At 45.4% G+C, this 14,901-nt stretch overlaps 1 protein-coding gene across 1 annotated transcript; it reads right to left on the bottom strand.

The window, feature by feature from the left end:
- Positions 1-3,405: 3,405 nt before the first annotated feature.
- CALM1 (calmodulin 1) lies at positions 3,406-14,244 on the bottom strand. Its single transcript, XM_006208194.4, has 6 exons — positions 13,991-14,244; positions 11,110-11,140; positions 10,021-10,164; positions 7,716-7,822; positions 7,132-7,267; positions 3,406-6,951 (listed from the first exon to the last, which is right to left on the bottom strand). The coding sequence occupies exons 1-6, from the start codon at positions 13,991-13,993 to the stop codon at positions 6,923-6,925; spliced, it is 450 nt and encodes a 149-aa protein (XP_006208256.1). The 5' UTR covers positions 13,994-14,244; the 3' UTR covers positions 3,406-6,922.
- Between the last annotated feature and the right edge of the window lie 657 nt (positions 14,245-14,901).

Here is a 14,901-nt window from a genome sequence, read left to right as displayed (position 1 = left end):
AAGGGAGAGCACCAGGAGATGCTCCCAGGCCTGGCCTCGTTGAGGGTCCAGCAGACCTGCCCATGTCTCTGGGGAGCAAGGACCGGAAGACTAGACACTGGCAACTACCACTAGGATTTCCAGAGGAGATGCTTAGGTTTGTGTGCTTTTAGCAGAGAAAGAAAATGGCAATTCTTAAGAACCAACATGAACTGGATGAAACCAAGCAAACTATAAAACTGGCTTCATTTTCTCTTGTGGCTTTAGAATTGACACTGTGTGGAAGGAGAAAAGAGCATTTCTAAACACCTTCCATGCGTTAGCCACTAGGCTAGAGGATTTCCAGCATCTCAGTCACTCTTACAACCACCTTGAGGACACGGAAGCAAAGCTGTCACTTGCCAAAATTCAGGAAGTCAGGATTTGAGTACAGAAGTCTGAATATAGAACCTGGGTAAATTTCACATGTTGTTGATTCCTTTCAGAGTGGTTTAAAAAAAAACAATAACAAAAAACAAGAAGCAAATATGAAGCTTGAAGACTTAACAAGGGGTATGTTAAAGTGTGAAAAGACCAAGGTCTGCCTTGTGGACGCAAAGTTAGATGTCCAGTGTTAGCGCCACTGGGCTTACATTGATCAATAGATGGAGGATAAAGGGAAGTGAGTTTCAGCCTCCAAGCAGGTGTAAGGATGTTCTCACACTTAGAACTGCTCAAAACATAATGTGCCAAATGGCCTTTATTAAGGGATTAACTAACTGATGTCATATTCATAGAGCCAGCTCCTAAAAGTTACATCTGGGAATGTAAGTATATAGGGAAATGTTCAGCATAAAAAGTAAAAGAGGATAAAAAATTATGAACACATGATTCTATTTATATGACATGTTCAGAATAGGCAAATCCACAGACGCAGAAAGTAGATTAGTGGTTGCAGGGACGGGGGAGGGGAGAATGGGGAGTGACTGCTATTGGGCACAGGATTTCTTTTTGGGGTGTTGAAAATGTTCTAAAATTAGATGCTGTTGATGGTTACACAACTTTGTGAATATATTAAAAAAAACACTGAATTGTATGCTTTCAAAGGGTGAATTTTATGGGATGTGAAATGTGTCTTAAAATGTGTACAAGGAAAGAAAAGACTAATATAAATGTATATATATAACTTATGTAACAAAGAATATTATGCTTAATTTTTAAATAAAATATATGTAGATCTGAATGTTGTCAACTATATCTCTGTGTCTATAAAGTGAGAAAAACTTCTGGAAGGAAATACAAATGTTAAACATCTTTTACAGGGTAGTGGGGTTATTTGATAATCACAAATTTTATACAACAAACAGTATTTGTATTAGAATCAGAAAAATACTTTTGTAAAAATGGGACTGGCCTGCCTGTTGAGGTGAACAAGCTTCTTGCCATGGAGAAGTTTGAGAAGCATCAGATATGGATACTGGTACTGGGAGTGAATGTTTGGGCTAGCCCTTTTAACTAAGATATCACTTTATAATTACTTTTTCATTTAATTTTCTACTTTAAAAAAATAATCCATTATCTCAAATACTGAGTCTGGTTCCAATCTGTGTGGGGGGAAAAAATTATCTTTTACTACAAAACATAGTAACTAAAACAGAAAATCACAGCTTGAAGGTATACAAAGACTCAGAAAGGGAAAGAAAAATAGTTTAAAAGCAAACTATTCATGCTTATAGTCAGCCCAGATGAAAGAGATTATTATACTGTAACAAAATGTTTAAGAAAATTATTTTACTAGAGTTGGAGACTCTGGATTTTCCCTTTCATCTTTGTGAGAGTGAAAATAAAACTTAAAAATGTGACATTTGAAATACTATCCGAAAGTGTAAATACACACTCACTCCAAAGGTTGCTGACACACAGGCAGAACATAAATAATTCTTATGAGGGACGCTGTCACCATTTTTTTTTTACCCCAATTTCAGGAACCATCAATGGGGAGAGCTGGCCAGCAACTTGGGCTGCCGTCCGCTTTCCCGTGGGTTCTGGAGCAGAAGCACACTCCTCCCCTCTCCCTGGAAGAGGGTTGAGGGCAGTGGGAGAGAAGCAGCAGCAAGCTGTTAAAAAAAACTTTAGATTGTATTTCCTTCTAAGGCATCCTGAGTCACTGGATGCTCCAGCCCCTAGTGTCTGGGGAAGTTCAGCTCAAATCAGCAATGTGTGTATGTGTTTTTTTTCCTGAACCCAAACTGCTGAAAAACCAGATGACATTGTCACTTGGACTAAATCTGCTGCAGGCAGTGAGTGGTAGCTTCCTACTTCTGTCCTACCAGGAGGATGGAAGCCATCTACTGATCAGTTTCTTTGAACCCACTTTCCAATAGGACCTCACAGTCTTAACAAGTGAGTTTACCCTCTGCCCCACACCCCACATGGAGATGCCGAGACTTTATAAATCCCATTTGTCATCTACAAGCATACCACGGATCTACACACCTACACTCTTTTGCCTCCCACCCTTTAGGCTGCAATTTCAACTTAAACACCAAGTGATGACAAGCTGAGTTGGTCAGAATCCTAGACAGCCACAGGTAGAATCTACCCAGCCCAATCATCTTATTTTAGCTGAGGTTCGGAAAGGTAAAGAACCTATCCACGGCTACAGAGGGACAGAAGCAAAACTAGGAGCCAGGCCTAAAGTCTGAGCAGAGGGCTCTGTCCCCGCATCCTTGTAATGTAGACAAGGGGCTGGCTGTACCCAGGAGAAGCTAAGTGCTCCCTGGAGACATCTCTCAAGCCTTCTAGCCAAAGCAGGGCTTACCCTGTGATCATTCCCCTTCTTCTCAGCACTCTCTTGTTTCTGTGCAGAGCAGGAAACGAAATGGGCAAGGCAGCCTGGAGATCTTTCTGGAATCAGGGGTGGCAGCCAGGAGGTGGCTCTTCCTGCTAAACTTGTCTAGGAACCAGGGTCTGGGACAATGCTGATTAAGGGGAAGGTTTCAACTCCAAGGTTCTGAATGGAAGCTGCGGGCTCAACCCCACCCCCACCCCCAGTTTTCCACAGCTGCTCTATTCTTGACATGGGCAGAGGTATGTGCTTCCGTAATTTTAAATTCCCATCTAATTTTTAAAGTGTATTCCTTTACACAATCCCTAGACTTGGATTAACCTCGAGGTTAAAGGGGAATGAATCTTCTTATAGTGTGGATTTTTGCATAAAGCAAACATGGATACGTTAATATGCCAAGAGACTCTGTTAAAATATCAGTTAACACCTAAAACTGTAAAACCAGGGTAAAGCTGTAGTGGGACGTGTCTGTGGTGTTTCTGGCCCCTCACCTATCATACTACAGCCACGGTGGAATCCCATCCCGAGGGCAGGTATAGCTTGTTCATTGAGCAAAAGGGATGGAAACATTGCAAGCTAAAAACCTACAGAGTTCGCAGTTAGAGATGAAAGGCTGCAGAAATGTTTATTGAATACAGTGCCAGGTTTATAAATAAAACTTATTTACAATTTCCATAGAGTTGGTCCCCCATCAGAGAGGTGGTTAAATCTCCGAACAGTTTATCTTGAGATTTACAGAAACGTTCAAGTACATGTCCTTTTCCGATCGCCACGGTGAAGGGTGACTTCGGGAACAAAGGAACTACCGCCATCTTTGCTACAGACGTGTCTAGTGAACATTATCACAGATCTGGAGAAAGAACGCACACTGCACCCATACCACTACCTTCTTACTTCAAGGGATACAGACAGCAGAGAATTTCTGTCTCCTACAGGACAACTTCAAGGGATCAAAAGAGAAAATAGTAACTGCCAGCTGAAGGGATAGATTAGTAAGACACATTCGTGGAATCTAGTTACTGTCAAAAGGGTAAATGTTTTTGGATATAAAATAATTAATCGAAATGTTTAAAATAATTGAATGGACGAAGAGCAGACTTGACCAAATTTACATTCGTTTAGGAAGAAGTTCCCAGTACGCTGAGGGGCTGCTAATATGCTGCTAATCCGATGGGTCACAGCAGCGCGAGGCCTGGTGGCCGGCCCCGCCTTGCAATATGGGTACAAGTACAGTCAGACATGCATTTATAAAGAGAATATAAAAATATGTACAGTAGCTAATTTTCAATGTGTTTTAAGTTGCCGAAAGACACCAATTAAAGTGTGCAAAAATTCGTTTGTCAAAAAATCAGAAAAAGCCTTCCTTGGCAACAGTGCATCAAAAGCCCATCTGAAATATCAAGATACATTGCCTCGCTCAACACCTACCCCGAACAGACGGAGAACAAAACTATGAAAGTGTGTGCCAAGTACACAGCAGTTTTTTTTATGGCAAGTCTCAGGCTCAAGCGGGATGCCAGTTAAACTAGTCACTTTATATATATAAATATATGTATATATTTATAGAGCAGTTAGAAGTAGGGGCAAGAGTTGACAGAAGGTGCTAACCAGCTTTGAAGAGTACTGCCGTAACAGCCAGCTACTTCCTCGCACTAACTCCTGCAGGCTGCCAGCACCCAACCCCCGGGCTGGCCGTCCCCTCACAGGCCAGAGACGGACTCGGCTTCCGCCAAGCTGGAACTCAGCATTCCCTGGGGGAACGGTTTCTGGTTCCCATACAGGATCCTGGCCATTTAAGAATCCGGTTTCAAAAGTAGTCTTCTAAGACTGTAGGACCATTAAAATTAAGTCCACCCAGCTTCTAGCAAATGACTGGGTGGAAGGGTAAGAAACAAGTCAAACCACCCCAAACCCTTTTTAAAATTACCAAGAGGTCATCAGCCACAGCCCTGAGACTGGGTCAACAGTCAGGCTGCTTGACCTCCCTACAAGAAACATCCAGGTTATTAACTTACTCGAACCAGAAACCCCAGTCCAATCTCAGAACCCCCCCACCGGGGTATTCTGAGATGTTCCTTCCAGATTCAGGGAGTTATGAAAGCGAAGTCTAGCTCATGCTGTCAACATCCCATCTACCAACCATCCGGTCTATGGACAAGCAGCAAAGGCTGGCGGGTTCCTCTCCATTGCTCTGACCCACCCCTCTGGCGGGAAAACTAGCGCGCTGCAAAAATGCCAGAGGGACAAGGAGCAGGAGAGGGAGAAGCCGAGGGTCTCTGTAAGTCAACCCTGAACGCACCCATTTGGCTGCCAAGAGCTTCTCACTGCCTCGCTGGCAGCCTGCCGCTGTTCCCCGGCAAATTAAAACCTCCCACACGAACGTTCAAAACCCAAATCTCCTTGCTAGTAAGATACAACCAGCTAACACCCTCAGAAACGCACATCTAGCCTTCATTTCAGAAGCTCCGCACTAAATGCAAGTGTTCCTTTTGGCGGGGCTCGTAAGCAAACCAAACCCCCTACAAAGACCAGCACCAGCATCTCGTCATTTTGGCTCCAGGTTTATAAAGAAACAAAAAATTCCCTCTGGGCTGGAGTTTTCCCTTCAAGCTGGGAGGCCAGTTTAGTTCTACTTGGGGGGAAAAAAGCAAAGTCAGGTCAACTTAGAAAAAAAAGTTCAAAAGACTCTCAGGTTAAGTAGTCATAAATTAAAAATCGTGACTCAAAAGGTGACTGACTGATAGTGTCTTTTAGGCATGAAGAGACTGGCTAAGAAGTGACTACTGCTTCTACCACACACAGCGAGGATCAAATTACAGACACACTAAATCATGTCTCTTGCACAGATGGTCTCAAGTAGTTACATAAAACAGGTAATCAGCAGCACAATTGATAAGAACCCCTAAATACATGCTTGAGAGAAAGTGGGTTTTTTCCTTCACTAAGAGCTCTACTTGCCTGAATAATCATTAAGTTACCATGATTCACTCCCCCCCACCCCAGTGAAACTACAAGTAGACCTACACGTCCATAAATAAGATGAAGCAATCAGTATCTGCTTGGTTTTAGGCAAGGTCTCAGGCTCAGAGGCTGGGGCTGGGACGTCAGGAGAGAGGGAGGGAAACCCAATGCTGGGCTGTGGGCATTAAAAGGTACACTGGCCATCCCTTCAACTGCCTTGTCCCCATTTAGATCTCAGCTTTACAAAGCATTTAACACCACTTTAAGTTAATGGTCTTTTTATTGGAAAAAAAAAAAAAGACTAGCATTTACAACTTGGAATGGACATAAATCGTAATTTCTTGAACAGCAATGTTGATGGTTGTGCTGAAGTCCACAGCCACAGCCTACTCTGCTGGCTCCAAGTCATGGTTCAGAAGGTTTTAAAAACAGAGAGTCCAAAGATGCTCCCTTGATAAAGGTTTCTTTTTAAAAATTTGTGTGAACGGTGATAGCCTGACACCCATTTTGCTCTAGCACAATGCAGACAACGCTAAACCAACACACACTGGCATGCCACCAGGATGTGTCATGGTCATCATGGGTCGGGGCACAGGGAAGTTACAAGAGGGCCATCCTGCTAGTGGGGCCGCGCCTAGACTGTGTATCCTCCACCCACTCTGCAGCACGGCATCCTGAGGCAAACCAATTTTAAATGGTTGTTTTCAGGAAACCAGCTATGACAATTTATACTAACAAACCGAACTAGAACCCATTTGAGTAGGTTTTGAATCTGTTTTTTCATTTTTCGTTTTTAATACAAACGCCTGACTGTGCTCAATTGTCAAGCGGCATGCATGAAAAACTGGCCAGCCCAAACAGTGTATTAATCATGAGCAAATGGACCTGCAAGGAGTCCACTAAGTGCTTCCTTATCATTAAGGTAGGACAAGTATTTATATCGGAAAACTGATGTGTAGCTTGATCTTTAGGGGACAGGACCACCAACCAATACATGCAGATTTCTTGTGTGTGTGGACAGAAGGTACTTTTGACATTCAATTTTGCTATATAGAAACAGAATGAGTAAATGAACTTTTTTTTTTTTGCAAGAGGTAAGTAAAAGATTCAATTTGATTCTTCTAGAGGGGGGAAAAAGGAGTTGAAAGTAGCTCTTCACTTTGCAGTCATCATCTGTACGAATTCTGAAAAGACAAATAATCATAACTTTTGGTTATCTTCAAAAGCAGCTTTAATGAACACAGTATCTCTACTCTGCATAAGAAAAAAAACTATCAGTGAAAGTCTAGTGCAGCAATTAACTTGTTTATGGATCCTAAAGGGGAGGCTATTAAAAACTAAGCTAGAGAAACGTAGTCTTTTACCTTCGTAGTTGACTTGTCCATCTCCATCAATATCTGCTTCTCTGATCATTTCATCTACTTCCTCATCTGTTAGTTTTTCTCCTAAGTTTGTCATGACGTGACGTAGCTCTGCAGCACTGATGTAACCATTGCCATCCTGTGAACATTCAGCACTCGTTACTGACAGGACCTCATAGTGGTTCAGTGTGGGCAAGCAGGTCTCTCACTTCATCTCAACTGCCCCTCATGTTGCTGCCAACTCTGTGTTCACTGACAATTCTCCAACCTCCAGTGTATATATACTGCATGTATATATACCTACTATATACATGCAGTTAGCCAATGCAAAAAATGCAGGGGCTTTTCAAAAGCTAACAGAAACTGAAAGTAACCACCAAGAAACTTGGTTCAAAATTTCTCTACTATTTATTATGCTTACTCTCATCTGATAAAGTTACCGCAGTAAGTCAGGATATTTGAAAGTGAGATTACAAGGCTCAGGCAGTTAGGTAAGTGATCTAACTAGAACAGAATGTTAAAGCTTTTAGAAATGACAGCCAAAAAGCCATATTTAAGTACAGTCTGCAATGCAGACGCAGGATTACCTTGTCAAAGACTCGGAATGCCTCACGGATTTCTTCTTCACTGTCTGTATCTTTCATTTTTCTAGCCATCATAGTCAAAAATTCTGGGAAGTCAATGGTGCCATTACCTCAAATTAAAAAACAAAAGCTCATATGAAATAAGCGCTCCAGTAATGCTACTCTGTGGTGGCAATTTTAGAACCACTTTATAGAACAGTAAGCACCTGTTAGGACAAACTGGTAAATTATTTTAGTAGGTTGAACCATCTTAGGTCTGAACTATTCAAATACTTCACAGGGCAACTTCACATGATTCACATAATTCAAAGCAGTAATCAGGATAGCGTTTAATGATGCAAAGGAAAATGCACGTACAGATTCCCGGCCACTGAAGGGTTTGTACAGTTCAAGAGGATAAAGCACACAGCAACACAGGCTGAATCTTTCCACTCCCAAGGGAGGCACTTGAGTTTGCCTTCCCCTAGATTGGGGAGATCACTCAGATCTAACTATGCCTGGGCGAGTGATGCTAGTAATGGTCTATAACTGGACTGCCACGAGTACACAATGTTTTTAGGAAAGAAAAGGATTAGGAGATGGGGAAAGTTGACTTTGTTAGCCAGGGATCATAAAGTGTTAAGAAAGTCTTCTCCAGGAGCCATTTCTCAGCCACTTTATAATAAGTCACCAAATCATTTTCTTCCCAACTCAGTATCTTTATTTCCCATTAAGGGCAAGGCTCAGAAGTGTTTTCTCAGCTCAGACCATTAACATTTAGGAAACTGTCAGAAGAATCTGTTCTATGGCCAGTATTCCAAACAATTCCTCCTTTAAAACCAACAGTTAGATAAATACCCCAAAGACAAGCCACTGGAGCAACAGTGTAACCTGAATTACACATAAATAAAAATTAAATTAGAAGAAAAAAGTCTTAAGTCACTCATTTTCACTAGTACCTTTAAATTAAAATAGTAACTCAGAGATCCCTTCAAATCTATTTGGCCTCTAAAATTTTAAAGCATCATTGATATTCATGAATGACAAAATCAATTACTTGAAAAGCTCTCTCTTACAGCTAGGTAGCAATGCTCCAGGCATCAATGTTTATTCACTGCAAATACTAGACTCTATAACTTGAGACAACTCTCCCCACCTTGTTCCATACAATCTGAGGGCCTAACAGACTTTGCCAGTCCCCAAGCAGTTTCCCAGGGCTTACACAAAACAGGAGAGCCAGCCCATGTTCTCAAATGGCTGATCACCTTAGCAGTCAATCTAGACAGAACAATGAACAACCTCTTTTTTGAAAAGATTAAGGATGAAAACAGTCTATAGAAGTAGCTCAAATGGGCTAAAACTGTTGTTAAGGAGATGACTCCAAACCCCTGCTTCTAAGGTGTGTGACACAGACAAGTGTGATTCTACTTCATCACCTCATGGTACCAGTTTTTTAAATGGCTACCATCAAGCCGACCATCTAGAAAGTAGTCTAGATCCAAATTGTTTATTCCTACCTCATCTTTTAAAAACTTAGTAATGTTCTACAATGTTACATCTGTAGATTTGATTAATTTACTTATTAAATAAGTTAATTTATTAATTTAATTAATATGATATGCAAAAACTATAATTTTCTTTTTTGAGGGGTGGAGGGGATGGTCAAAATTATTTACTGATGGAAGTGAGCAATAAGAAGTCTACTGCCCACTGTTCTGGAGTCCAGAGGAATGAAAAACCAAAAGGTGACCAACTGCTACAGGGGTTACGGCCTGATTCTCTTGGCTCCGCATCTTACACATCTTCCCCTTCTATTAGGTTCTGTGAACCTACTTACTCCCTGCAGTCATCATGCACCCCCACCTCCAAGCATCACGTGATCCTCGAAATTCTCAATAAACATATCGACCGACAGCTTGCGCTGTGTTCACTTCTACATTAACATCTAAGAGTGCTCTTCCCCCACTTAATGTAGGGTTTTTCTCCTTAAGAGACAATTAGCTTTTTAAAAAGCTATGGCTATTTATTTTTCCTTCCCCCAAAAGGACTCAGCACAGACTCCTGGGCCAGTTGATAAAATACTGAGCTGTAGGTCATGGCAAATAAAAAAGAACAATACAGTGATCCGATCCAGGAAACGTTCTAGACAATGAGCAGGGCGAAAGGCAGGCCTGTAATCTTCTATTTTAATTGTCAGTGGCTGTAAGGCAACCACAGAAAGGATCTTTGCACATTTAGTTTGCTCTGGGGACCTGAAAGACAATCTCGTAACATGCCTGAACTTGAATTACACAACACTGGCACTCATTCATAGTTTTAAAGCCCTTACCGTCAGCATCCACTTCATTGATCATATCCTGCAATTCGGCTTCTGTTGGGTTCTGACCCAGTGACCTCATGACAGTTCCAAGTTCCTTTGTTGTGATGGTGCCATCACCATCTTTGTCAAATAGGGAGAAAGCTTCCTTGAATTCTGAAAACAAAAGTTTACTTTTTAGAAATGCCTTCACCCAACCCAGCCACAGCACACCCTTCCCCTGAACTTGCCAAAGCAAGCCGTCCAAGTTGTGCAAGTAACAGAAACTGCCTCGTCTTTATCAACTGAAACAAAGACCACAGCAGTTCTATTGGACTGGCCCTCATGTAGCAGTCCATAAAGCAAAACGTTGCTCCTGGCAACCAGTTCCATAAAACCACAGTACACTCAAATTCTTAAAGAAGCCTAAACTTGAACATGCTGAAATTAGTCCTAAATCCAATCTGACAAGTGAAGAGTGGTCCACGTGTTCCCCCTTAAGGTCCTTTCCTGTTAAATTTCTACAGTCATTAGAACTCCCTGTTTCATAGCAACATGAAGAGGTGGTTACCAGAAATGTACATTCCCACATAATCACTGTGTTCTCTCTACGTGGCATTCAGGGTATTTCAAGGGCATTCCTGGTTTCCTAAAGAGAAACCATCTCAAAAAAGTCCTCCAGGAAATAGTAAAAGCTAAAATTCTAAACTAACATTAACTCCCTTGCTAATTATCATAGTGGTTCTAACATTCATTTTCACCCATTCCCATTTAGAATAGCAAGTACAAGCTTTCATGGTGAATTACTGACAGACCTGTGGCATAAGAATTCTAAACTACATTTGTGGGTAGCAGGCTCAATGAGATCTCATTACACGCAAAGCCTGGCATATCGTGAAGCACAGTCAAGTACTCCAGAGTGTCACAAGTGGGTATTCTTAGTTCCACTTCCTTTCACATTATCTCCAAAATACTGACAGGGAGTTAAGACTTGACCTAAATATCTCTGCTTATTGTTTTCATTTAAATAAATTCTTAGAAAACTGCTCAGACCATAGGGAGCACCCAAACTTAGTTTGCCTAGTTCTGGCCTACTGAAACTCCCTGAAGTCATTAACTTACCAGCAATCTGCTCTTCGGTCAGTTGATCAGCCTACACAGAAAAAGAAACGGTTATAATTCAGTCCACTAGAGTTTGAGAACAACATAGTTTTTCCAATTATGCTTTTAATAGAGATCCTTCAGTATCAAAAAATTGTTTGAAAACTTTAGCACTGTTATTTAATAAAAACAGTTAGAATAAAGGGAACCCTTTATGCTATTTTAAAAACTAAGGATGATAAGGAAATGACAACATCTCATTTCAGGTCTTCTCTGGGCCTACGGCTGGGTGCTCTGAGATCTAGCTAGGAAGGGTCAGTTCATAATTTGAAAAATGGCACCTCTAGTGGCAAAAGACCCACTGCATGGGCTGCAGGGGCAGGCTCTGAGAAAGAAGAGCGCCACCTACTGCGCCAGAGACGCCGCAGTCCCTACTTCAATCCAAGAAGGGACCCAGCCTGATAACTGCTGTCACCCCCGCCAGGATCGGGTCCAGGGGCAGGCTTTTAGTGCACCTTGCGCATTGCTGCGGGAGCTCCAAACCTCCAAACTGGCATTACATAATGGCATTGGGTTGGATTAACAGGCTTTTATGTCTATTTTATGAGATACAATTAAGCAGAAAAAATAAATATACAGCAGTGGGTTACCTCACCAACTTCATCTCCATGTAATAAATACTTTCCAATCATTTAAGTTAGGCAGTTATTTGTTAAAAGCCTACCATTTAGAATAGCTAATGCCCTTGGTCAAATTATCCTAAGATTCAGAAGCCAGGAAAAAAATGGAACCATTCTACAACCGAGCTGTTACAAAACTGCAAAAATTAAGTACAGTGAAAACTACATAATAATTATGAGATTATATCCTCTTTTTTCTAGAGAGGAACATTAACTTTGCTAGAGGATATTTACCCCATCCACTTTAAGGATGACATAACAGCCGCTCATAATAAACACACTTTACTAGAGGTGGTAATGGCCATGAAGGTAATTCTCACTTGCATTATTTATTCTCTGCAACACAGAACCCGTGCCTCCAGCCAGGGGAATTCGAGATCTCAAGGAGAGCTAATATGTATTTTTATTTTAATGAAGGAGGCCTAATGAAGCCAGTTCCAAAATAAGTCCTAATAGAAGGCTGACAACATTAAGTTTATTCTCTTACATGAAAACTTGCACAACAGGAATGGGGCTCCGATATATTGATTCGGGGAAAAACTTATTTTTTCAAATTAGAAGGAGGTCTTCCTTTCTACCCTCGTCACAGCCAAGTTGGTTTTCTTTATACCGAATGAAGGAGACGATGATTTATGTAACGCCAGGGCAACGTCTGTCTTGTACAACAGGAAGCGCTGCCACACCTCGTACAAAGAAGCTGTCACCTCACCGGGGAAAGTCTCACCTCGCCGCAAAACTCTATTAGAGTGGTTATGGAGAGCATCAGCCTTCCTCGACAAAGAAGCACACCCCACCACGAAATCCGCGTTGGCCTCGGGGGCAAAGGTGCGCTGACCCTGCTGGGAGTCATCTCTCCTCCACCCTCCCCTCACCCCCGGCTAAGCCAGAAAAATGCTGCGGGTGATGTCAGCTCTGCCCGCCAAGGGAGGAAGGGGGCTGTGGAAAACACACCCAGCGAGGCGCACAGGCGTATCTGGCAATCTAGAGGCTGCAGAGAAAGCAGAAACGTGGAGGGCATCTCCTTTCGGACTGGGAAGTGGCGCGGAGCAGGGGAAAAGCCGGCTGAGGGGAGGCCCCGAGTGCAGGCGAGTGCAGGGGGACAGGCGGCCCCTGGGCAAGGTCGAGGCATCGCCCCTCCCAGGTTAGGGAGACACCCCTCCCCACTCCCACTCCCGGGCCGCCCGGCCGGCGGAGGCCAAGTCCGCCCCGAGCCTCCCACCCGCTTCTGCTCTCCCAGGCGGCGAGCCCGCCGCGCCGCCGCCTCCTCCCGGTGCAGAAACTTTGCGTCTCTAATGGAAACCGAGCCGCGCGCCAGCTCCCTCCTCCCCCGCCCCCCACCGCCCCAATTAGCGCAAGCCGAGCGCCTCCCGCGGGAAGGGACCTCCTGGTGTACAGAGGCTCACGCACGCCTTTACTGCTGCACTAGGTGGGGGGCTGCAGGAGTGCGGAACGGAGAGACACCGGCCCCGGCCACACCGCAGGGCCCCGCCCGGTCGCAGGGCGGCCGGCCTGCCGCTTCCGCCCTCTCCGCCCCCCACCCCGCGCCTTCCTGCCCCCACCCCACCCTTCCCCGGCTCCTTCCTTCCCAACCCACGCCCGCGCCGCGCCCCCCAGGAGGGAGGAGGAAAGAGCGACCGGGAGAACGCGACCACCGGGGACAGCCAGGGGGTGGGGGGGGGAGGCTGAAAGCGCCCCCCCAAGACCCGGCCGGAACAACGTGCGCCACCGGCTAGCTCCGGCCCATTCATTCTCCGCGGCCCGCCTGATCCACTGCCTCCTTGCTGGAGAGGCGAGGAAGCGGGGTGGGGTAGGGGGGTCCAGTGCCCGGCTCCGCCCGGCTCCCCTGCCCTCCCCGGGGCCCCGGCCGAGGCGCAGCGTTGCGGGCAGCCCGGGTGCGGCGCGCTGGATGCAGTGTTGCGCGGCTGGGGGAGGGGTTGGATGCAGAGGAGTCTGGTGCAGCTGGACTTGGAGCCCCTACCCAGGGACAGCCCACCGCCAAGAGGGACCAAAATTTAAACGAGGATCCCTGGCCAAGAAAACCGAGATGCAAATCCGGAATGCATCCTAAACGGCAGCTGCTGCGTAACACCCGGAAAAGAGGGGGGGAAAAAACCCACCAAAGAAAAGAAAAAGAGAAAAGAAAACAACAGACTAAACTAAAAATTTGGGAAGAAATTATGGTCCGGCAGCTGCTAAGCTGGCCTTTGCCACTCCCAACCTACCATAGTGCGAGTGAAGGGAGGAAGAGCAGAGCGAGCGACGGTGGCTGCACCAGCGCAGGGGCTGTGACCGCAGAGGTGCCTCCGCTACTGCTTCTGCTGCTGCTGCTGCTGCTGCTGTTGCTGCTGCTGCTGTTAAAGCGCGGTGTGCACTGCGCGATATGCCGCCGCCACCTGCGCCGCCGCCCAACTGCGAGTAACGGCGCCGCGCCCTCGAGGCTCCCAGCACCACTGCCGAAGTGCGAGCCTGCGCTCGGCGATATATATATGGCGCTCCGTATCCCTCCGCCGTGGCCTTGGCCGCCTCGCTCGGGGGTGGGGCCTTGCCCGCTAGCCCCGCCCCCCGGCGCGCCCGGCTTCCTACCGCCCCGTGCGTTCCGCCACGGCGGGCCCGGTCCGGGACCCGGACGCAGAGGGTTTGGGGTCGGGGAGGCACTGGGCAGTGGGGCAGGTATCGGGAGGAGTCTTCAGGGATGCCCGCCCGTGGCCGAGGCGAGGACAGAATATCTGCATAGCCCCGACTTGGGGCGGCCCTGGGCTTCAGAAGCCGACAGCCCCTCACCCTACACCTACCTGTGGGGCTCCTCTTCACCTCACATCCCCTACCCTTCCGCTGGGGTAGTGGGGTTCCCCTGGCCCCTCGCCACTCCGTCGCGAGCTGGCCGCCTCGGTCCGCGGAGCTGCGAGCAGTCCTAGGGCAGGGGGCGGCCGCGAGGAGCTGGGGGCAGAGGAATCGACCGCACACCTTCAGTTGCCGAGGAATGGGGTCTAGAAGGGGCAAGGCAGTTTTCCTCGTGCAAGAAATTGGTCAGACGTTTTACTTTTCAAAATTTGAAATGATATCTGAAACAAATTACATGTGTTCAATTTGCTGAATCTATGTCATGCTCATATGCTTATTTTAATGTTTTTAC

The sequence above is a fragment of the Vicugna pacos genome, chromosome 6, assembly GCF_048564905.1.
Source record: "Vicugna pacos chromosome 6, VicPac4, whole genome shotgun sequence".
NCBI lineage: Eukaryota > Metazoa > Chordata > Mammalia > Artiodactyla > Camelidae > Vicugna > Vicugna pacos.
This window is presented reverse-complemented; position numbering and strand designations above follow the sequence as displayed.